Here is a 24,095-nt window from a genome sequence, read left to right as displayed (position 1 = left end):
GTCTGTCGCGCATATCAAGAGACACGTCACGACACAACACGATGAATAGAAATGCTATCTTCTGGGACACCATAAACGACTCCAAAATATTTTATATGTTAAGTAGCGATATATAACAACTAATAACATATGTACTTATATGCTCTCAATAGAATAGATAACAAAGAGAACAAAAACGAGAGTTTGATTTGAGGATATAGGTGAGTTGCCTCTTAATGAACAGAAGCACCTGTAGCCTTAGAAGCCTCATTGACGGAAGCTCTAATTTCATCCTTTTCTGTCTTGCTAACATCTCTTAGGATATATCTGTCGGTCAATGGGGCTACGATCTTTTGATAGATCATTCTAGCGCCACCAGTTTGAGGCAAGGCAATGTAGATTAAGAAAACGGTTTTCAAAAACCAGTAGAATGGAATCAAATATAGAATTGCCTTGGACCAGAATTCAATGACACTCAAAAATGAAAAGACAATCCAGTAGGTCAAGAGTTGTGTGTCATCGGTGGACGTTGGTGTCTTCAAAGCAACCAACGATAAATATGCTGGCAACACAAACCCAGCAAAATTGGAAAGAATTTCACCTACACCTCCGACGTTAATAAAAATCAAAAGGAGATAAGCGAAACCTAAACCAGCAACTAAATAAGATTTAGGCAAATTAGTTTTATTTTCTAATTGCTGTAAAATTCTATTACCAGAGTACTTCTGTAGAAAAAAATGTAGCAAGGAGGGTGAAAATTAGCTTTCTTGTTAGTATAACTGCTTCGGTTACGTGTGTCGGGTCATTTGGCTGTTTGAACCATGATGACGATGGAACCAATAAAACCATCTTACATACGGTATCGAATTGTTTCATTTGAGAGTGAATACTAGATGCATATTCGGACATGATTGGAGTGCGGTTATGTCTTTGTTTATTTGTTTTCACTACCAATTGCAATTTTAGATTCTTTCTTTCGGAATAACAAGCTTCAAGGGAATGTTTTTTAGTTTTAAATCAAAAAAAATTTTGAAGGACATATTTTTTTTTTTTTCGTTCAACCTTGAAAGGGGTTACGCATACTCCCTTTGACGTGGACAAGAAGAGAGAATAACGGCGCTAAGAAAGCGAACCACGAAAATTCGAGAATGGTGATAAAAAAATAAAGGTTAGAATGCCACACAGCCTTCCAAAGAGTGAATGAAAATCTTTTGACTTGATGTAGTTTTTTTTTTTTCAGGAGGAAGTTTAATCCGGATTGTGATTAAATCAGTACTGCCCCTCCAGCAGCCATATAACCTACTTACTGCGTAACTAGTAATTGCGCTCACCCATCCTATCTATGCAACTCTTCTGAAGGTCTTCTCAAGCACTTAATTTTTGTTTTTCAGGAGATTGACAGGGTTTGTCGCTTGTCTTGGCACTCATTCCAGCACTGATTGGGCAGCTAGTTTGAAGAGTTGCACCAATAAATTAGAACCTCATTAAAGTCATGAATGGACGAGCAAGTAGCAAGTCTTATAAATACTTGAAAACGTGCATGTGATGATGGCATCGCTCCCTGTTGAATTTCTTTTTTTCCGTTGGAAGGTGCACTTGTTGAGCGCATTAAAGTTTTATAAAGCATAGTATTCAGGCTCAAAATAAAAGGGGACAAAACAAAACGTGCCGGTGAAACATATATGTCTTGAGAAAATTATTATAATGTTGTCTTCGTCTCTTACTTTTAGAATGTACTCTTTAAAAGTTAGACGCTTGGACCATTTATAAAGCACAAGAATGCTTGTTTATTTCATTCTGATATGCGGATTTAGCTCAGTTGGGAGAGCGCCAGACTGAAGAAAAAACTTCGGTCAAGTTATCTGGAGGTCCTGTGTTCGATCCACAGAATTCGCATTTATTTTTTCGACCTGCCAACTGCGGAAAGTTGGTTCTTGAACTTGACTGCTCCTTCTCTTATGGAAATATCAATGAAAATATAGACTCAAGTAGGAAGATGAAGGAGTTTTTCAACTTGAATGTCTGACTTTTTTTCAAAATTTTCTTACGCCATTGGCCATCTTTTAATGTCTCCAACAAAAAACCAATAACGGATAATCAATATAAGCGTTGGAAAAGAATTTATCACGGCCAAAATTGTTCCCGTTAAAAGTTCGAAGTTTTAGGGACATAAATTTGTCTAAAACTCATGGAAGCACACTTTGCTTCCATTACGTATTGTATAATATTTCCTACTATATCGTGGACTGATACTTTCTTGAGATATCTACATACTTTCTCCGTCAGAGTCAGTCATCCCACCTCAGAGTTTACTAAAAGAGGTCAAAAAGAGGGAAGCAGACAGACTAAGGTAGATGTCCAAAGTTGACAAATAAATATCTGGCTCCACAGTTTTTCAAAATCTCTTGATGATCCCTTGCATTTAAAGGACCGTTATTTGCCGACTACGGACAGAGAAGTTAAATCTGAAAAGAAATGAAAGAAGTGTACAATGACAACAAAAACGATGAAGTAACGTCTTTTTTTTTTTTTGATTACTCCCAAATTCAGTTCCCCCGTTCTTGAATTGGACTACCGATGTTTATGAGCTGGGCATTTTCTCAGGAATTATATAGTATGTTAAGTGTGTAACAAATTGAGATGAATATATACGTGCTGGCTTACGCATTATGAAACACACTAGTAGAATAAGTGTTTCGGATGGGAAGTTTATTGATACTAAACCTAACGTGTCTTCCAAACGAACAAATAATAATGTAGGTTTCAAATTATATCAGCGACTAACTTCGGCGGCTATATGGACAGTCACTAAAGTGTTTTGAAGATGTTTTCTTTCTGTGGTCACGACGGTAGCCTCAACTGCCTAGAAATTTACAAAACAAAATAGTTTACAAAATTAAAGCACTTTTCAAGCGCCGTGCATATTAGTTTTTGTGGTACTGAAAGTTCGGTTACATGATGTGCGGCAAACAACTTTTTGATGTTGGCTAGCAGATCGAGATTCTGTTGATGATGGCAACGTTGAAAAAGCGTTGATCACAAGAATTAGAAAGTACTAATTTTCCATTACTTCTAACTAAAGAGGGAATTACCATTAGTGTAATTCACAAACATTTGTAAAAAAACAATCATCATAACGTACTATTCATAAACATATAAAGCGCCAGATAAAAAGAAATGGTTGGTATTTACAGAATACTTGCTTCGTTCGTCCCACTCCTGGGTCTTCTTTTTGCATTCCATGATGATGACATGATAGATACTGTTACAATCATCAAAACTGTATATGAAACGGTGACATCAACTTCTACTGCACCTGCACCTGCCGCTACAAAATCTGTTAGTGAAAAGAAACTGGATGACACTAAACTAACACTTCAAGTAATTCAAACTATGGTATCATGTTTTTCTGTAGGTGAAAATCCGGCCAATATGATATCCTGTGGGCTAGGAGTTGTAATCTTAATGTTTTCATTAATCATCGAGCTTATCAACAAGCTCGAAAATGATGGTATCAATGAACCGCAAAGGTTATATGACCTAATTAAACCAAAATACGTCGAGCTACCTTCAAATTATGTGAATGAAAAAATCAAAACAACATTTGAACCTCTCGACCTATACTTAGGAGTAAATATGAATACTTCAGGAAGTGAACTAAACCAAAACTGTTTGATTCTCAAACTTGGCGAGAAGACGGCTCTGCCTTTCCCAGGCTTGGCCCAGCAGATTTGTTATACAAAAGGCGCTTCAAATGAGTTCACAAATTATAAATTATCGGACATACAGGGCAATTTAAACGAAAACAGCCAAGGAATTGCTAATGGCGTTTTCCAGAAAATATCAAACATTAGAAAAATATCAGGTAATTTTAAGTCTCAGCTTTATCAAATTTCAGAAAAAATCACCGACGAAAATTGGGACGGTTCTGCTGTAGGCTTCACTGCTCATGGGAGAGAAAAAGGCCCAAACAAATCTCAAATATCGGTTTCATTTTATAGGGATAATTAAAATAATTCTCTAAACTTTGCTATACCTTATTCGTTGTTGATAAGTACACTTGTCCCATTTCCAGAAATTTAATTATTCAAGTCTTTAGCTTCGATAGACGATGTACTTGAAAAATTTATAATCGATATAATTTTCTCTTCTGATTTTTTCACTCTTTTTTTTTTTTTTTGTACTATAGTAGGATACTCAGGGAAAAAGAAACCACTGCCTTTGAACAATGTTGCGAAACCAATTGATTAGTGGGCTACAAGAGTGTAAATAATGAAGATCTTTCATTTTTTGTAGGAATGCGTTTACTCTGGCGTATCTTTTGTAAAGGTTTGTTTCACCGAGAAAGGAAAAAGCTCGGCAATTGGTTTAATCTTGGTTGGATTGTAAAAAAATACATTAAAATTTAGGTTCTACCCCGCAGTGTTTGCTTAATTTACATAGGACCCTTTTCCTGCCGTTTTTGTTTTGTAAGGGTGAGGAAAAACTGGGGACGATGAAGAGCAAAAAAGAAACGAACATATTTGTGAATACATTATACACCTGAAGTAATAAATTTGTGGGGGACGTCATTTAAAGCCAAAATACTTCTTAACACACAATTACTATAAACTATTCCTGTAGATTAGCCCACCCCACCTTGAGAAAACCTTCAGGATACCAAATGGCAGGACCCAACTAACACAAACTCATTTTCTTCAATTTATACAAAGTACGTTTTTCTTTCGTGAATAGTATATAGAGCTTTAAATATTTGCCTAGTAGGCTTCTGTATTTTCAGATTGGCGCTACATCAAGTTACCTCTAATGTATTGAATCTAGAATATAAAAATGTATGCAAACATTATCGTTGCAAATTTAATTTAAGTTGCGAGAAATTTAGGAATATTTCTGTTCAAACCCTACTGACGAGAGAAGAGCCAATATCAAATCTGGTGGTAATCCCGATGGAATCAGAATCGTCTAGTAGGAATTTGAAGTCTATTTTTTTAATATGGACTCATACAAAAAATTAGAAAAGGCGCCAATTAAAAATGTGCAATCAATGTAATGAAAGAACTGATCTCAATGGCAGGAAGATCAAATTGGTAGGTAGATCATGTCTATATAATGCATGTGAAAATTTTATAGAAAACTGTTGTGGGCTCTGGAAAACAGGCTGCTAAACAGTACTTAGTGGAATTAAAGTACGCTGGTGCAAAAGACCAATTTCAAGGTCACTACTATATAAGGTGCAAAAAAAGCTTGTAGTAAAAATTATTGCTCCTAAATGTCACCCTATAGAAAAAAAAAAGCTTTTATATAAGCATGCATGATATTTTCAATATAGTGCCTTTAAAATATATATCCTACGAAAAAATTGGTAACTTTTATCCAAACTTATAATATTAAAAAAAGCGCTACTTATATGCATCATTTCATTTAATCATTGAGAACAATTTCCTTGATTGTAGCTCCTTTGTTATCATCATCATAATCATCATACACTCCTTGTACTGCCACAACTATGTATCTTGTTTTCCTCCAATCTGTGTTCCCTTTATCACCCACCTGCAATTTATCATAATCAATAGTGAAAGTCGTTCTATTACTGGGTAATATCTCGATTAACGACTGGTTGCGACTTGCTTCGTAGTATGGCTCACTTGGGCTCACTGGCACGTTATCCAGAATTTTCACAAATTTTCTTTTTAGAAAGTTAAGTCTGGGTATTTGTTCAATTAGCTTGGCTAAGTCTTCCTTCTTCCAGTGCAATAAGGCTTGCACATCATCCAAAGATTCATCATCCTCTTGTTCTATGCCATCAAAATCAATAACGTTCTCGACAGGAATTCCGGCATTATCTAAAAGCTGACCAATGGTTTCATTAAGAAGTTGATCATTTCCCGAATTTTGCATAATTTCTGTCACGTTCGCAAATAAATTTTCGACTTTTTCAGAATGAGGCAAAATAGATATGGAAATGTTTTTTGCGGGCCTCTGCCCCCAAAGAATCATTCCCTTGGTAATCTCTTTCTCGTTGTATTCACCTAAATCAATCAATAGCTTCGCACGGTGAATTTTGTCTAAGGGTTGCCAATGCGTGTAATTATTCCCATCTAGAGCAGAGAATGCAACGTCACCAGGAACGCCGGCCGTCAAGTTTGTTATTTGCTTATTTTCCGCTATGTTGTTTCTTGCGTTTAAGCCAGGCTTGAACAGTTGGACTGTAAGCTCTTGTTTCGGTTTTAAAAGATAATAGGTACCATACCTATCCATCCTCATTGGATCACCAACACGGTCGACGTCTCTACGCTCTAGATTTGGTTTTCTTTCGTTTTCGGAACCATTATAGAAGTTGATATCCTGGTCATGTATTAGAGATCTGTTTGGTATCTTTATATGAATAGGAACATCTCCTGATTTATGAACAATCGTACCATTGTGGTCGTCAATTATTATATCTAAAACTTGGTTCATATATTTGAAGTTTCTAATAGCGATACCACCAGGGAGCAACGGTAGTTCTATTGGATTGAACCTTAACAAACGGTTAATTTTTTTAGTATCTGGATCAACCTCATAAGAATATCGGATTCCTGTTAACCCAAACAGAATGCTCTGTAGAAATCCACCGTTAGCTGTTAAAAAGGGGAATGCTGGCTGGGTTAATCCGTTTGTTAAAAAGTTGTCGTCTGATTGCTCACTAAATTGAGCGAAAGGAGCCCGTAAGTATGGAAGAACCGATTTATATAAGTAACTTTGAGAAGAAGAGCCGTGATTCAGCAGACCAGCAGCTGCGGCCACAAAAACCGGATATGTCATTGCAGGCCCAGACGCAGACTGTCTTTCTGAATAATAATAAAGATCTTTAATTGCATTGTTCAATATGGATTCATCATTGATATATCCAAGTGGGTAAACCATTAAAGTCACATCCGCCTGTTTAATCTCCACTGAGCTATTCATACCAGAATATTCCAAAGTGATGTTAGATGAGGATCTAGGGATATAAATATCTTTGGAAATTTCACTCCATTTGGGGTCAACGACCTCGCCGAGATGATTGCCAATGTCTGTTGCCCACTTTAGAAGTGTTTTAATGCCAGCATTCGTGAAAGCCCCGTTATTGATGTGATTAGCAAACTCGTCGGGATCTGTCAAATTATATGTTTCATACAATCCTAGGGAAGAATTGTACTTAACATAAGCAGTAAAAAATTGGGCTGCGTTTTTGATAATTGGCCATGTAGTATATCTCAGATACTCGTCATCAATCCCTTCGTGTCCATTCAAGTATATGGAAAAGGAGGCCATAGCGACATCAACGTTAATATGGTATTCGTAATCGACACAAGGTCCCGTAGAAGTACAATTAGCGTACTTACCAGATGTCCAGGGGTATATTGCTCCGGGGTATCCATATTTCTCTGCATTTAACTTTGCCTGCGAATGTGTAGCATTTCTGTAATTATTCATATTTTGAGCCACATTTGGGAAGAAAGGCAATAGGGCAGGTTCCATCCATATATCTGCGTCCCAGAACACCATACCACCATAGGAATCTGATGACAAACCAGAAACTCCCACGGGAAGACCCCTATCGCTCGAGACATTGTAATCTCTTGTATTTGCTAGTAAATGGAATAGGGACGATCTTGCTGTCATTTCTAAAAGACTGTCAGAAGGAATTTCAATGAAGGCGTCGTTGTAAAGGTCATACCACGCACGTTTGTGACTTGACAGAAGCTTCTCGTAATTGCCTTTACTGTTTAGAGCTATCATTTTGGCCAAACCAATATTAGTATTGTCTTGTTGTTCTTTGTTCTTATTGAACTCAGTAGACATAATACCAACATACTTATGAACGATTATCTTGGGTTGGTCCTCTGTCAAAATAACATTATAAATATTAGAAGAAACATCTTTTTCTTCAAAAGATTCACTAGAATTTATTGGATTGGTGGAATTTTCATACTTTACAGTACACGTTGAGTAAATAGCGCAATTAGAAGATGGAACGTTATCTGGCTGAACAATCATGAAAACCGCATTATTTTTTTCGTCTGTTCCCGTGCTATGTAGAACAGTCCTATGTGATGTGTTGAAATCAAGTATATCCCATATATTAACATCTAATGAATCAAAATCCGAAGGTAAATGGTCCGTATTCAGGGAAATTTCCAAAGAAACCACTCCCAGTGGATGAATGTGCCGATGTGCCCAGATTTCACTTTTAACATGTATTTGACTGTTTAGCCAATCTAACTCCGTAGTTACGATACCATCCTTCATTGATAAGTTTTGGCTATAATTAGTTACGTCATCCAACGTAACATTTTGTGGATTGAACCACTTAGAATCATTCACTAATGAGAACTGTAGATTGGTCCATTGTGGAATAGATGAAATGACAGTGGAATATCCTACATCATCCAATTCTGGGAAGTTTGTTGAATTTAGTTTTGGTTGTAGACAATAAAAGTCCGATACAAACGCACCGGCAAATCTATGATTTCTTAAGGGCCAACCGTTATTCAAAGCGCCTGGTGCGTCTGTGTAAAAATTCAGGGTGTCTAAGGCATAGCCGAACCCAATATTGGGAATACGACTACCTATATAACCGTTAGCAACATATGGTTGTCTCGAGTATGTATTCTTTGAGAACAAGTTACTTCCCAAAATCATGTTCTCATCATCATAATATGCCGTGTTGAAATCAGAAAGGAGTTCATAAAGTTTTTTAGAAGATTCCCTTGCTTCTGGATCGTAGTTCAACGTATGATTTCCCAATGACGGCGATATCACACCCAGAGGGTTAAATAGGGCAGCCCTCGAGGCATGTGAGTATGTAAGCCTGGAACTCTTTGTTAAATATAATGCAGTGACGAAGATAGCTAATAAAAATAGCATCATCAGTAAAAGTATAGAGTTGATCAAGTCAAACCTTGAGAAAGAACGATAATTTTTAGAGCGAGAGTTATTACCGGTACTATTTTTGTTCCTCAAACTAGGAGAATTGTTAAGGTTTGAATAAGAAGCCTCCGCATTGAACCAAAGCGATCTTATTCTTTTCATTATTGGAATGAGGAAATTTCGGTAAAAACAGATGCAATATTAGGTGATACTAGCAGGCTCTCATAAAGGACTGATGAATCCTTTTTTAAGGAGCAATAAGATTCTTTTTTTTTTTTTTTTTACTTGAAAAAAAGGGAGTGGTAATATGGTGAAAAGTGGAGAAATTTTGTTATTATTATTCAATAACGACAAGAATTCTCTTTCCGAATATAAAAACGGCGCGGCTGTTGGTTTGTCGTGATACGTAGTGCTTGCTTGGACTTGGAAGTAAGACTATACCAAAAAGGAAATAAATTTTGAGGGGCAAAGAAGAGATGCTTGTACTGCCTTGCTGACTCAGATTGTTCGTTGATTTTGCTCAACTTTCCGCTTGCTTAGAGTGAACGTGATAGCTTTACGGCTAGAATCAAGATGAATGTTCCTTTCTTTTTCCGAAGTATTTGCCCTTATTGAAAAAGAATGATAAGGGATATACGAATAGACTGGTAAATATTGTAGATACACTTGTTTTTAGTGAAGCGAGAATAACAAAGCTTCAGCTAGAGACGTGACGGCTGAGAGGTGACCTGAAAGAAAGTAGTTATTGCTGGCTTGAAGAGTGAAATAACCTTGGTACAGACTTTGATAGCACGAACTGTTTGCCATCCAGAGAAGAAAGGGCCTCTCATTTCCTGCGGTATCCCTTCGTTGTTTAAGCCGTTCACAATCCGGGTAATAAATTTGATCTTAACACAGTTTTTATATTAAGAAAGATCTCAAACAAATGAGTGAATATTAAGTTTAAGAGAGGAAAATACTGTGCTGCACAGATATTGATAGAATGACGGATATTCAACTAAATGGAAAGAGTACATTAGATACTCCTTCTGCTACCATGTCAGCAAAAGAAAAAGAGGCAAAATTAAAATCGGCTGATGAGAATAACAAGCCACCGAACTACAAAAGAATTTCTGACGATGATTTATATAGGCACTCTTCTCAGTATAGAATGTGGTCATACACTAAAGATCAACTTCAGGAGAAAAGGGTAGATACCAATGCCCGAGCGATTGCTTACATTGAGGAAAATTTATTAAAATTTAGAGAAGCACACAATTTAACAGAAGAAGAAATAAAAGTACTAGAAGCAAAGGCTATCCCTTTGACAATGGAAGAAGAACTCGATTTGGTGAATTTCTACGCAAAAAAAGTTCAGGTAATAGCACAGCATCTAAATTTGCCAACCGAAGTAGTGGCCACTGCGATATCCTTTTTTAGGCGTTTTTTCTTAGAAAATTCTGTTATGCAAATAGATCCTAAAAGTATTGTACATACTACTATCTTTCTAGCCTGCAAATCGGAGAACTATTTTATTAGCGTGGACTCGTTTGCTCAAAAGGCCAAATCTACTAGAGATAGTGTTCTCAAATTCGAGTTTAAGTTGTTAGAATCATTGAAATTTTCACTGTTGAACCATCATCCTTACAAACCGCTTCATGGGTTTTTCTTAGATATCCAGAACGTCCTTTATGGTAAGGTTGATTTAAATTACATGGGCCAAATATACGATAGGTGTAAGAAGAGAATAACTGCCGCATTATTAACCGATGTCGTATATTTCTACACTCCACCCCAAATAACACTAGCAACATTATTGATTGAGGATGAAGCCTTGGTCACAAGGTATTTAGAAACAAAATTTCCCAGCAGAGAAGGTAGCCAGGAATCAGTACCGGGAAACGAAAAAGAAGAACCACAAAATGATGCCAGTACAACTGAGAAAAACAAAGAGAAGTCCACAGAGAGCGAAGAATATTCGATAGACTCCGCGAAGTTACTAACCATAATACGCGAGTGTAAAAGTATTATTGAAGATTGTAAACCTCCGAGTACTGAAGAGGCCAAGAAAATTGCGGCAAAAAACTATTATTGTCAAAATCCATCAACACTGATTCAGAAATTAAAAAGGAAGTTGAATGGAGAAGATACTTCGTCCACCGTTGAGAAAAAGCAAAAAACATGAAACAGCTCTGTTACCGTAGGTTTCTGTTTTATATATATATATAGATTAAGATGCATAGGTATATAGACCGGCGCCATTTTATATTATTTCATGCCATGAATATATACTGCAAAAAATGTGACAATGAGTAAATTGCTAACTAGCGCTACAATGTGATTATTTTTGCTACACACGTTTATCCATTGAATATTCTATTTACAATGTATGGCGTATTGATACACATGTACCTATATATATCAACAAGTGCTTTTATCTTAACTTTTATGAAAGATTAATGATTGGTTTAATCATCAACGATACTCCGTTCCATGGTGTGACTTTTTTAAGGCTTGTCACTGGGGGAAAGCGACGGTTGGTTAAGGGATGAAAGAAATTAATAACCCACTTGCGATCATCGGTTATCCTGAAGTATTTTGTCGCAAATACCCAAGCTTAATGCCTCTTTTCTTATCACAGAAATAATATTATAATTTCTCCTTACGAATAATCTGAAGTTTCAAGCTGACCAGGAGAAGATGTAGATTCTGAAAGTTTCCCGCGATCATGCTTCATTGCTGGTGTTATGAAGCAAAAGCGAAACCGACCAGAAAAGAACAAAGCATTCTCGGTCTTGAGGTAGGTTCCTTCATACGTTTAACTTCTTAGAATAAAATCATGCATTTAACATTGTAGGAATTTTGGGTTTATCATCGCCTATATCTTTACGTTCATCACTGTCTGGTCCTTCTACGACTGTATTGGTGGAAGTTTTCAGTTTGTCCAGTTTTTCACCTTTACAAACTTGTTCGATTTCGTGGGCATCTAGAGTTTCATATTCAATAAGACCTTGCGCAAGTCTATGTAGCTCAACATTTTTCTTAGTTAATAGTCTTCTTGCTCTTTCCTCGGAGTCCTTCAAAAGTTCAATCACTTCATTATCAGCAATATCGCGAATCTTATTAGACCAAGATTCCCAATTTTCTGACAAGTTAACGGGACCTACATCATCACTCATACCATATTGAGTAACCATAGCCCTTGCTGTGCCGGTGGCGCTTTGCAAGTCAGACCCACAACCACTTGTGGTGTTATCTTTACCATAAATTAATTCTTCTGCAATTTTGCCCCCCATGCACACGTCCAGTCTGGCTTGACACTCCCTTTTGGTGATGTCGACCTTATCCATTTCTGGCAATTGAAAAGTAATACCCAATGCCCTACCTCTAGGCAATATCGTGGCCTTGTATAGCGGGGTAGCACCATTGGTGTATTTGGCCATAATGGCATGTCCAGCCTCGTGGAAAGCAGTGGCCTTTCTGGCTGCATCTGTTAAGACCATAGTCTTTCTCTCAGCACCCATCAATATCTTATCCTTAGCCCACTCGAAGTGGGACATATCAACGGAAACAGCATTTTTTTGACACGCGTAAACTGCTGCTTGGTTGACTAAATTTGCCAGCTCAGCGCCTGATAAACCGGGGGTACCACGCGCAATAATAGTTGGATCCACATTGTCTGCCAATGTAATCTTCTTCATGTGATGCTTTAAAATATCAGCACGACCACGAACATCTGGCAAATCCACATTCACAACCTTATCAAATCTACCTGGTCTAGTTAACGCCTTATCTAAAGCCTCAGGGAAATTTGTGGCACCAATAATAATAATTCCACTTGTTTGTGAGAAACCATCTAATTCGACCAATAACTGATTCAACGTTTGTTTGGCGTAAGCTTGGTCCTTTGGATTACGCTTACCACCGATGGCATCTAATTCATCAATAAAAATAATAGCTGGTGCACGAGAACGCGCTTGAGCAAACAAATCACGGATACGTTTAGCACCAACACCGACGTAAACTTCATCAAATTCAGAACCTGACATAAAGAAAAAATCTACACCAGCCTCTCCGGCAGTGGCCCTAGCCAACAAAGTTTTACCTGTACCAGGAGGTCCAGTCAACAGTACACCCTTTGGTAGTTTACCACCCAAGGACTCGTACTTAGTTGGATCTTTCAGGAAATCAACAATTTCTTCCAATTCCGCACGGGCCTCATCACAACCGCAGACATCATCAAATTTAACATTTGTCTTAGCTACATCAACTGATTTGTCGGCTACTTCTGACGACTTTAGTAGCGTTGTATTTTCTGTGATGTATTTAAAACCTTCAGAAAAAGAGTAGGTTAAGATACCGAAAACAAGCAGCCACTTTACCCATCTCGATACAACAGTAAAAGTTGATTCAGATACGACAACATGTAGTGGCTCTTTGCGAGATCCATAAAGCGGAGAATACATCGATGGAAAGTTACCATGATAACCTGACTGGTTTGATGAAGATGACGCCAATGATGGGTTAACTGCGCCAGCAGAGCTGGCTGTCAGTAGGTTTTGTCTAACGGCATCAGCCTCCGAGTGTCTGCCTATCCTCTGCAGGGCCTCCATGTACAGTTCCATGCATTCAGGCGATGACGCAATACCGGGGGTCTCAAACCTAGAGACCACGTATTGCGGGTAGTTTGATTGTAAGAGAAGTTTGTAAAAGGCTGCTTGTGCATCAGGACTCGTTAAGTCTTTATTGGCCTCTTGTTCTCTAGTTGCTAGCATAGCATGTGACACAGCTACGTTCGCTTGTTTGGTTTTATCATTAGTGTTCGATGGAGGTGGTGGTTGCGAATTGTCGATTGAAGATATCGTGGATTTATTGGATGCCTTTCCAGAGCTATCAGCTTCCTTCTTAGGAGGCATTTCACCGCTATTCTTTTCAGAATAAAAACGGTAGAACTTCTTTGATCTTAAGGCCCATTTTTTTTGAACTAACAAAGAAGCACCGATTTGAGGTAGCCTGGGAGCAAATATGCGTAAAACATTTGTCGTGACCGTGGGCGACACAAGTATTTTTGAAACGTTCATCTATCACGTCTCTGTTTTCGTTCTATCCACAATGTATTATAATTAAAAATTGCTTCAATAAAATCCTGTTTATCCTTTAAGCTGTGCTTGCTTTTTACTTATCAAAAACGCAAGGTAGAGATTTAACTCACTTCACCAACTCCGATATATTGCCTTTTCACTACCGCTACAGCGTACAGGAGCTACCACTCCTCGAAGAAAGAGGTACCATGTGATTCGAGATTACTAACCAACCGATGCTGATAGAAAAAGGTGGCGAAGATTGGGGGCCGTTCCTCCGGCGATCGCCACATATCGCATTTCACGAAAGATGAAAATAAAGATGCATCCGAAATCCCGACCAGAAACGTAAAAGGGTATATTGCAAAACAGTCGTTAAAAGCATATAGCATTTTGCATTAGCATCTGTGAGGCCTCGTCACTGGATTTACCCTATTGAAGAACGTATAATGGTTGATTTGGAGCAGGAATTTGCGCTCGGTGGGCGGTGTCTGGCATTCCATGGTCCTCTTATGTATGAAGCAAAGATCTTGAAAATATGGGATCCATCTTCGAAAATGTATACCAGCATTCCTAATGACAAGCCAGGTGGTAGTTCACAAGCAACTAAGGAAATAAAGCCACAAAAGCTGGGAGAAGATGAAAGCATTCCAGAAGAGATCATTAATGGGAAGTGTTTTTTCATACATTACCAAGGCTGGAAGTCGAGTTGGGATGAGTGGGTTGGATATGATAGGATACGGGCCTACAATGAAGAGAATATTGCCATGAAAAAAAGACTGGCGAACGAGGCGAAAGAAGCTAAGAAATCGTTACTGGAACAGCAGAAAAAAAAGAAGCTCTCCACTAGTCTGGGAGGGCCTAGTAATGGTGGAAAAAGAAAGGGAGACAGCCGCTCGAATGCTAGTATAAGTAAGAGCACTTCACAGAGTTTTTTAACATCTTCAGTGAGCGGCAGGAAAAGCGGAAGAAGTTCCGCTAATTCCCTCCATCCTGGCAGCTCTTTGCGCTCGTCATCCGACCAAAATGGGAATGATGACCGCAGAAGATCTTCTTCGCTATCGCCAAATATGCTACATCATATTGCCGGCTATCCAACCCCCAAGATTTCCCTTCAAATTCCCATAAAATTGAAGAGCGTGTTAGTCGACGATTGGGAATACGTAACGAAGGACAAAAAAATTTGCAGACTACCCGCTGATGTGACGGTAGAGATGGTACTGAATAAATACGAACATGAAGTGAGTCAAGAATTGGAATCGCCAGGGTCCCAGTCACAGTTGAGCGAATACTGTGCCGGTCTCAAGTTGTATTTTGACAAGTGCCTGGGTAATATGCTTTTATATAGGTTGGAACGGCTGCAATATGACGAACTTCTGAAAAAATCATCGAAGGATCAAAAGCCACTAGTACCAATTAGAATTTATGGGGCTATCCATCTGTTAAGGTTGATAAGTGTTTTACCAGAGCTGATCTCGTCTACTACAATGGATCTACAAAGCTGTCAGCTTTTAATCAAACAAACCGAAGACTTCTTGGTTTGGTTGTTGATGCATGTGGACGAATACTTCAATGACAAGGATCCAAATAGAAGTGACGATGCTCTGTATGTAAATACGTCTAGCCAATACGAAGGAGTGGCTTTAGGTATGTGAGACGTTTATATTCTAGCTTGGGATTATTTCTAGTATTTAGTTCTTCCGTATTTATGCAATAACTCTTCACAGAATATCTCGTGTAAGAATATGGACACTGTTCGTGGCACTTTACGAAATTCAAGTTTATTCTCTTTGCAAGGTTCTTAGGGTAATGGCAGCTCTGAAAGGGGCTTGTCGAGTTAAAACATCATTAATGATTATATTTTATTTTTGTTATTTTTCTGACGTATCCATCGTTTCGCATCTAGTATGAGCTTACTAAGAGCTTCGTATATAATGTACTATCATCTTCACTTACTCGTTTGCACACTACCAAGTTCTGTCCAGGGCTCCTTGTTTTATATTTTTAGTGTAATTGCATGGTCTATGCAACATGATTAAAGCAGCATCACACGCGCCATTATATAATCTAAAATAGTCCGTTGTCGTGCGCATTCTTCTGTGGCGCGTCTTATATGAGAAAAGGGTCTTTCGAAGTCATTAACCCTCTGACGCAGCAAAAAACAACTTTATGCAGGGTTTACTTCATACAGAAAGACACTTGCTTGTTGTCAATGGCTAAAAAGGACCTCAGGCAAAAGCGTAGGATAATTACAAGTTGTTCGAAAAGGAGTTGTTTATATTTATTCATCGCTCAATGCAGAAGCATAACAATTGTAATAACACTCATTATAGATAGAGCTTGCATTAAATACACGTCTATCCTTTCAACCCAAGGCATTTGAAGGAAAGGAATGAAAAAGAGGAAACGTTTGATATTCGTCAGGCTATTACTTGACTATGAAACATGTACAGGTTGGTCTACTGCTGTAAAAAAAAAAAAAAGTCCTTAACTCGCTTATTTAAGGGAACCATTATTTTCGGGGATTGTAAATTTACTGACTATGCAATGAGTTTAACAGGCTGATCAATTATGCCCTAGCAAAAAAAACTGAAATGATGCACCTCGAACTCTAGTGCATTAGCTTGAAGCTTTATTCTCCTGCTAAAAAAAAAAAAAAAGTACTAATTTGCTTGGAAGCGAGCACCCTATTGCTTTTAAAATTCTCCATATGGGCTTCCCCACCTACCTCTTAAAAGTTATGTCATCGGTCTTGAATTGTTTCCAAAGACCTTCCGCTTTATCAATTCTTTCCTCGTATATCAGTGTCCTCTAACAAGACTACCGTGCTTTTTCGTGGATTTCATGTAGGAGCCAATCGTTTTTAAGAAAAATTACTGTCAAGGTAGTTTGAGAAGAAATTGCGAGATATCACATGTGCGCTTTCCTTCTCCACTGATCGAATTACAGTAAGACTTTTAAAGATTCTAAGTAATTAGAATAGTTAACTGTTTTTTTTGTTTTTTTTTTTTTTCGTTCTGCTTTATTTTTTTATTTTTTTTGTGAGTTGCGAACAGCTTCTTTAATAGTTTTAAAGGCTGTATTGAGATTCTAGGACTCATCTACTATGTTTATAATTATAAAAAGTGACCAATAAAGCAGTGAAGCTAGCTCTTAATATTGGCAAAAATGCACGGCAAAGAGTTGGCTGGCAGGCTCCGGAAAAGGGAAAATGATAACGATTTATCACCAAATTCAAGCTCTTCTCCTGCTGAAAGATTTAGGTGTCCACATCCCGAATGTAATAAAACTTTCTCACGTCAGGAACATTTATCAAGACACAAGCTAAACCACTGGCCGAAAGAGATATATGTTTGTTCTTACGTGCTTCCTACTACAAATGCGCCTTGCAATAAAACGTTTGTAAGGAAAGATTTACTGATCAGACATGAAAAGAGGCATTCAAAGGTGAAAAACAGATTAAGTCGGCCAAGCAAGGACCAGATTTCCTCATCAAATAAGGACTTCTCCAAAAATGCACCATATAATCCCAGTGAAGTACCCCTTTCTACGCAAAGTGGAACTTCTACGATTAACTTAATAAAAAATTCTGTGAATCCACCACCATCTATCACACAAGAATCAAAATTTCGTCCTTTTCTTCAACAGGCTCAACAACCTCAACAGGTTCAGCAATCACAACAACCACAACAAATTCAACAACTGCAGCAACTTCAATTCCCGCAGCAACTGCGGGCACCATTGCAACAACCTATGTTGCAGCAACAAATGCATCCACAGCAAGCAAGTCCTACTTTTCCATCGTATGATCCTCGAATAAGGAACAACGGTCAAAATGGTAATCAATTTTTTAATTTGATATTTGATAACCGTACAGGCGTTAATGGTTTTGAAGTGGATGCAGCGAATAACAACGGTAATGGCAATGACCAAAATATGAATATCAATCCAGCCGTGCAGCAGCAACGATATCAAGACAGAAATTTTGCAAGTAGTTCATATCAGCAGCCACTCCAGCCACTTACCCAGGATCAACAACAGGAACAGTACTTTCAGCAGCAAAAGCTTGCCCAACAGCAACAGCAACAGCAACAGCAACAACAACAACAACAACAATTACCACCCCAGAATCCATTTGGAGATCCATTAACATCTTCCTCTAGCGGTGCTAATTTGTCAGTTATGCAGGACCTTTTTTCTACAAATTTTTTGAACAGCGACCCATTACAATCTTTCATGCAAGAACTTTCTGAAGCCCCGCAAGTAAGTATTGAAGATACATTTTCTGACAAGAATACAATCCCACCTAATGAAAAACCTGTTCAACAAGACGAAGGGTTCCAGAATCCTCCAGTTATGTTTGAGTTACCACAAGATAACATTAAAATTCCCAAAGCACAACCGAAGTTCAACGATAACCCCAGTACTTCAGTGAAGGACAATCTTTCCAGTCAGAAGCTTAATATCAACGAGCTAAAACGGAGATCATCTAAAGATTCAGGAGTAGGAAACAATTCCTCTCTGAACTACAAGGAACAGTTGCGTCACTCTATGAAAAGTGTCCCGTCATTTTTCCATCCGGATCCCTTAACAAAGTATAAGATATCAAAAGAAAAATGTCAAGAAATGTTTTCATTTGTTCCAGAATTACGCTATGTCTCTATTGAATCTATACACAAATCGTTAAAATCCTTCTGGTTGAACTTCCATCCACAATACGGTCTGCTTCACAAACCCTCTTTTCACGTTGATAAACAGCCTGCAATTTTGAATTTGGCACTAATTATGACTGGCGCAAGTTTTTTGGGAAGCGAGTATCGTGAACAGATTAGTGACCCAATTTGTGGTCCTCTAAGATGGATAATTTTTTCTCATGCTGATTTTCAACCACCTTCTAAAACCTACATCATTCAAAGTTTATTATTAGTCGAAGGATATGAAAAAACAAGTACGAACAGGTATTTACATGAAAGGTCTTTTTTACATCACGGAACGACCATTCAATTGCTAAGGCGAACGCCCTCTTTAGGCGGCCATCCCTTAATGGTCAAAACCGGCAAAACCTCTGGGGAAAATTCAATTCAAGACCCACAAGAAGTTTATAAAAGATGGATTGATTTTGAAATGTTGAAAAGAATAGCTTTCTACGCATTTTATATGGACACTACACATGCTGTAGTGTTTGGATACTGGAATTTATTTATTAATAGCAATCAGATTCAACTAACTTTACCCTGTCCAGATCAAGTGTGGGAATCTTATGATTTGAGCTATGAAACTCTGATGGAGCATGGGTATGGCAGCACAAAGAGAGATGAGAATAATACATTTTTGTCTGCGTTAATGCAATTAATGAAAAATGTCATTCAAATCTTACGAAATAATAATATACGGAGAAACAAAGTCAACAATGGTGGAATAGAGAGTACCCCTACAGACTTGGAAAGCACTACAGATTGGAATATTCAGAGTCTTTTTGGTAAAAAGATTCTTTTGGCGGGGATAATTTCGATCTTATTTCAATGTCAAGAGGAAGTTAATGGTGACTATTTCATTACTAACTTTAGGGGCGGAATCACTGATCATTTAGGCCTTTCATGGAAAGATATTTTATCATTTGCAATGAACTATTGGCTTCACGAAGTTCAGAAAAGCTGCACTGATCCGAAAGCATGTAGGATAAGTACTCCATCTGAGGAGACACTAACGAACAGAAAAATTGACGAGGATAATGGAGATGGACTATGTGATGATGATTTGGACTTGCTTTCCTCCGATAATCCGTCAAATTGTAAAATTCCCGTTATTCATATCTCTCAAATTGTCCTACGTATTCTTCATCATGATTATTACATATATGCAGGAGCACCTTGGAGAATGAATGTACCAATTGGTCGCGATGAATATGACATGATCAGTCGCAGGATTCTCCAGTTCGCTAAGGACCCCTACAATGGGGGTGTAGCTGTAGTCTATGCCTTCCAGTTCTTATTTGAAATGTTTATCATTAAGGAAAATAACGTTCCAACCGTAGTGAAGAGCTACAATATAAATTCTGATCCTGTGATTACTAGACCCTATGCGATTGCATTAACTTCACTCCTAATTTGGTCTTGTAATTTTGCATTACATGGCTGTGAAGTTAGCATATGGGATAATACAGAAGCCTCAAAGGATGAATGCTTTCAACCAGATGACAGCAATGGTGGAAACATTCTAGGCAATACTGATAATAATGGATCGACGATTGCAAACAACAATTTAAAGGAAAAGAACAATTACATTCCAATAGAAAGTTTTGAAGTTTACCTATTGAGAATGTATCGGAACTTATATGTGGATAGCTCACTCGATGTAGTTAGCTTTCAGAATGACGTTTGGGCAAAAGCGAGTTTACTTCAACATATTTCTAATACCCACTTTCTATGCGGGATGATGCAGTTTATGAGAGATATTTTCAACAAGAGCTACTGGGATTTAGGGCGCGAATTCGGAAAACTCTTCGATAATTGTTTGGAAAGGAGCCTAGGGAAAACGTCACCCACTTGTCATAACATGTTTGATGTTTAGTTTATATTCGTATATTGGTAAATCATCATATTTATTGTTAGATTAATGAAATGGTTATGAAAACATTTGTAAACTGCCAGCTGTGAAATTGTTAAATAAAATCGACACTGTATATAATTGCGCTTCATATTTTACATGTAAGTATGATCTATGTTTTACGTAGGAGAAAGAGCTTTCTTTATTGGTCATCCCACTGCAAGCGGTTATGAAAAATTTCTGCAGCATCGCTTTAGGGGAGTACTGCCGGCATGTTGGAAAAACATCTCGAAACATATATTGAATCTCAGAATTAACCAGTATTCGAAGCAAAGAAAAAAATATTTCGAAGATAGATAAATACCTCAAGACGAACCTGTCTTTTATATGTTAAGATTTGATATCTAATCTCACCAGACTTTCAAGTTTTATCTCACAACCTCGCGTTTGCCATAATTTTCGAAGTAGCCTGATCCCTTCTTTGTGAACATATTTCACTGGAAAAGTACATAACTTTCATAGCGTAGTTTGAAAGTATGCAGCTTTGCTACCGACCTTAAAGAATTATTATACTATTATGGAGCAAATCAATTCGAACAGTAGAAAAAAGAAGCAACAATTGGAAGTATTCAAATATTTTGCAAGTGTCCTTACAAAAGAGGACAAGCCTATTAGTATCAGTAATGGTATGTTAGATATGCCGACAGTGAACTCCAGTAAACTCACAGCAGGAAATGGGAAACCTGACACGGAGAAGCTTACAGGAGAACTAATTTTAACATACGACGATTTCATTGAACTGATATCTAGCTCAAAGACTATTTATTCGAAGTTTACGGACCATTCGTTCAATTTGAACCAGATACCCAAGAACGTTTTCGGGTGTATTTTCTTCGCTATTGATGAACAAAACAAGGGATATCTGACGCTTAATGATTGGTTTTATTTTAATAATTTATTAGAATATGATAATTATCATCTCATTATTCTATATGAGTTCTTTAGGAAATTTGATGTAGAGAATTTGAAGGCAAAACAAAAAAAAGAGCTTGGTAGTTCGTCGTTTAATTTAAAGGCTGCAGATGATCGAATTAAGTCAATTAATTATGGTAACAGATTTCTAAGCTTTGATGATCTTCTTTTGAATCTGAACCAATTCAAAGATACTATCCGCCTGTTGCACGAATCTATTGATGATAATTTTGTTAAAGATAACAAATTACTACTTGATTGGAATGACTTTCGATTTCTGAAATTTTACAAATGTTATCATGAAAATGAAGAGTATTTGAGTTTAAACTCTCTGGTCACGATTTTACAAAATGATCTTAAGAATGAAAAAATATTTATAGGTTTTGATAGGTTGGCACAGATGGACTCACAAGGGCATCGTTTAGCCCTAAGCAAAAATCAACTCACCTATCTTCTAAGGTTATTTTACTCTCACAGGGTGTCTGCAGATATATTTTCCTCCTTGAATCTATCAAACACCGAATTACTAAAAGCGGACAATAATTCCATTCCGTACAATGTATTCAAGGATATATTTTATTTATTTCAAAATTTTGACCTACTGAACCAAATATTTCACAAGTATGTTACTGAAAATAATTTGAATGAGCAGGATATTAGGGAACAAATAGTTACTAAAAATGACTTTATGACAGTTTTAAACGCCCAGTATAACAAAGTAAACAATATCATTGAGTTCTCTCCTTCCCAAATCAACCTACTATTTTCTATCGTCGCAAATTCAAAGGAAAACAGAAGATTAAGAAAGAGAAATCAAGATCGAGATGACGAGCTATTAAATGATCACCATTATGATTCAGATATTGATTTTTTTATCCATAATGAGTATTTGCATGGAGTAAGCAGATCCAGAAAAAATTTAGAAAGTTTTAATGACTATTATCATGATCTCTCGGATGGATTTGACCAAGACTCTGGTGTTAAAAAAGCTTCAAAAGCGAGTACTGGCTTGTTTGAATCTGTATTTGGAGGTAAAAAAGATAAAGCAACGATGCGTTCTGACTTAACAATTGAAGATTTCATGAAAATTTTGAACCCAAATTACCTGAACGACTTAGTTCACCAAATGGAATTGCAAAAAAATCAAAATGAGTCATTGTATATTAATTACTACTTTTATCCAATTTTCGATTCGTTGTACAATTTCTCCTTGGGTTCTATTGCGGGTTGTATTGGTGCAACTGTAGTATACCCAATAGACTTTATAAAAACAAGGATGCAAGCCCAAAGATCTTTAGCCCAATACAAAAACTCAATTGATTGTTTGTTGAAGATTATATCCCGCGAAGGAATAAAAGGTCTCTACTCTGGCTTAGGGCCACAATTAATAGGAGTTGCTCCTGAAAAGGCGATAAAATTGACTGTCAATGATTTTATGAGAAACAGGTTGACTGATAAAAACGGCAAGCTAAGCCTTTTTCCTGAAATTATTTCTGGCGCTTCAGCTGGTGCATGTCAAGTTATATTTACTAATCCGTTAGAGATTGTAAAAATTAGGCTACAGGTCCAATCCGACTATGTTGGTGAAAACATACAACAAGCCAATGAAACTGCCACTCAAATAGTCAAAAAATTAGGACTGAGGGGCTTGTACAATGGTGTAGCCGCATGTTTAATGAGAGATGTTCCATTCTCTGCTATTTATTTTCCCACTTATGCACATTTAAAAAAAGATCTCTTTGATTTTGATCCAAATGATAAAACAAAGAGGAATCGATTAAAAACATGGGAGCTTTTAACTGCCGGTGCCATTGCTGGTATGCCAGCTGCCTTCTTGACTACTCCTTTTGATGTTATAAAAACAAGGCTCCAGATAGATCCTCGAAAAGGTGAGACAAAGTATAACGGTATATTTCATGCTATCCGAACTATCTTAAAGGAAGAGAGCTTTAGAAGCTTTTTCAAAGGTGGTGGAGCCCGTGTCCTAAGAAGTTCTCCCCAATTTGGGTTCACTCTGGCCGCCTATGAATTATTCAAGGGCTTTATTCCCTCCCCCGATAACAAATTAAAAAGCAGAGAGGGTAGGAAGAGATTTTGTATCGATGACGACGCAGGCAATGAAGAGACAGTAGTTCATAGTAACGGTGAACTCCCACAGCAAAAGTTTTACTCTGATGATAGAAAACATGCCAATTATTACTATAAAAGCTGTCAAATTGCGAAAACATTCATTGATTTGGACAATAACTTTTCTAGGTTTGACTCTTCAGTTTATAAAAACTTTCAAGAGCACCTAAGAAGCATTAACGGGTGATTTATTTTCTTCGTCAGTTTCTCTGTACATATATATGTATATATTTACTTATTATAATTCATAGCAAAATATATGTTTTTTTTTTTTTCTTATAGTGAGAAAAATTACTAATGATCCTGAGATCAATTTCACTGTAGTTTTTACTATAGTGCAACAAGTATGTTGTTCTTAATAAGTGTAATGAAAGCTCTGAGGTCAAGTTTTCTTTTTTACAGAAAAGTTATATTGGCCTATTTCATAAATAACTGGCGGCAAGAAGCTAATGTAATATAACTCGATATCGCTTTTAATGCCATTGTATGTCATGAAAAGAAAATAAATAGAATTGA

The 24,095-nt window shown here is 37.2% G+C and overlaps 8 protein-coding genes and 1 non-coding gene across 9 annotated transcripts; 6 read left to right on the top strand and 3 right to left on the bottom strand.

The window, feature by feature from the left end:
- Positions 1-212: 212 nt before the first annotated feature.
- Positions 213-888, bottom strand: YOP1 (Yop1p; the record flags this gene model as incomplete). Its single annotated transcript, NM_001184125.1, has 2 exons — positions 213-704; positions 838-888. The coding sequence occupies 2 exons, from the start codon at positions 886-888 to the stop codon at positions 213-215; spliced, it is 543 nt and encodes a 180-aa protein (NP_015353.1).
- An 895-nt stretch (positions 889-1,783) lies between these two features.
- On the top strand, positions 1,784-1,875 carry YNCP0011C. The gene is given in 2 exon segments: positions 1,784-1,820; positions 1,840-1,875. It is a non-coding gene; the product is annotated as a tRNA-Phe (tRNA).
- A 1,281-nt stretch (positions 1,876-3,156) lies between these two features.
- On the top strand, positions 3,157-3,990 carry YPR027C (uncharacterized protein; the record flags this gene model as incomplete). Its single annotated transcript, NM_001184124.1, has 1 exon — positions 3,157-3,990. One exon carries the CDS (start codon positions 3,157-3,159, stop codon positions 3,988-3,990), a length of 834 nt encoding a protein of 277 aa, NP_015352.1.
- A 1,410-nt stretch (positions 3,991-5,400) lies between these two features.
- Positions 5,401-9,036, bottom strand: ATH1 (alpha,alpha-trehalase ATH1; the record flags this gene model as incomplete). Its single annotated transcript, NM_001184123.1, has 1 exon — positions 5,401-9,036. One exon carries the CDS (start codon positions 9,034-9,036, stop codon positions 5,401-5,403), a length of 3,636 nt encoding a protein of 1,211 aa, NP_015351.1.
- An 820-nt stretch (positions 9,037-9,856) lies between these two features.
- Positions 9,857-11,038, top strand: CCL1 (TFIIH complex kinase subunit CCL1; the record flags this gene model as incomplete). Its single annotated transcript, NM_001184122.1, has 1 exon — positions 9,857-11,038. One exon carries the CDS (start codon positions 9,857-9,859, stop codon positions 11,036-11,038), a length of 1,182 nt encoding a protein of 393 aa, NP_015350.1.
- Positions 11,039-11,690: 652 nt separating this feature from the next.
- On the bottom strand, positions 11,691-13,934 carry YME1 (i-AAA protease YME1; the record flags this gene model as incomplete). Its single annotated transcript, NM_001184121.1, has 1 exon — positions 11,691-13,934. The coding sequence occupies one exon, from the start codon at positions 13,932-13,934 to the stop codon at positions 11,691-11,693; it is 2,244 nt and encodes a 747-aa protein (NP_015349.1).
- Positions 13,935-14,383: 449 nt separating this feature from the next.
- On the top strand, positions 14,384-15,589 carry EAF3 (Eaf3p; the record flags this gene model as incomplete). The annotated part of the gene is made up of 1 exon (NM_001184120.1): positions 14,384-15,589. One exon carries the CDS (start codon positions 14,384-14,386, stop codon positions 15,587-15,589), a length of 1,206 nt encoding a protein of 401 aa, NP_015348.1.
- Positions 15,590-17,102: 1,513 nt separating this feature from the next.
- SDD4 (Sdd4p) lies at positions 17,103-20,504 on the top strand (the record flags this gene model as incomplete). The annotated part of the gene is made up of 1 exon (NM_001184119.1): positions 17,103-20,504. The coding sequence occupies one exon, from the start codon at positions 17,103-17,105 to the stop codon at positions 20,502-20,504; it is 3,402 nt and encodes a 1,133-aa protein (NP_015347.1).
- Positions 20,505-21,057: 553 nt separating this feature from the next.
- On the top strand, positions 21,058-23,766 carry AGC1 (citrin; the record flags this gene model as incomplete). The annotated part of the gene is made up of 1 exon (NM_001184118.1): positions 21,058-23,766. The coding sequence occupies one exon, from the start codon at positions 21,058-21,060 to the stop codon at positions 23,764-23,766; it is 2,709 nt and encodes a 902-aa protein (NP_015346.1).
- Between the last annotated feature and the right edge of the window lie 329 nt (positions 23,767-24,095).

The sequence above is a fragment of the Saccharomyces cerevisiae genome, chromosome XVI (genome assembly GCF_000146045.2).
Source record: "Saccharomyces cerevisiae S288C chromosome XVI, complete sequence".
NCBI lineage: Eukaryota > Fungi > Ascomycota > Saccharomycetes > Saccharomycetales > Saccharomycetaceae > Saccharomyces > Saccharomyces cerevisiae.
This window is presented reverse-complemented; position numbering and strand designations above follow the sequence as displayed.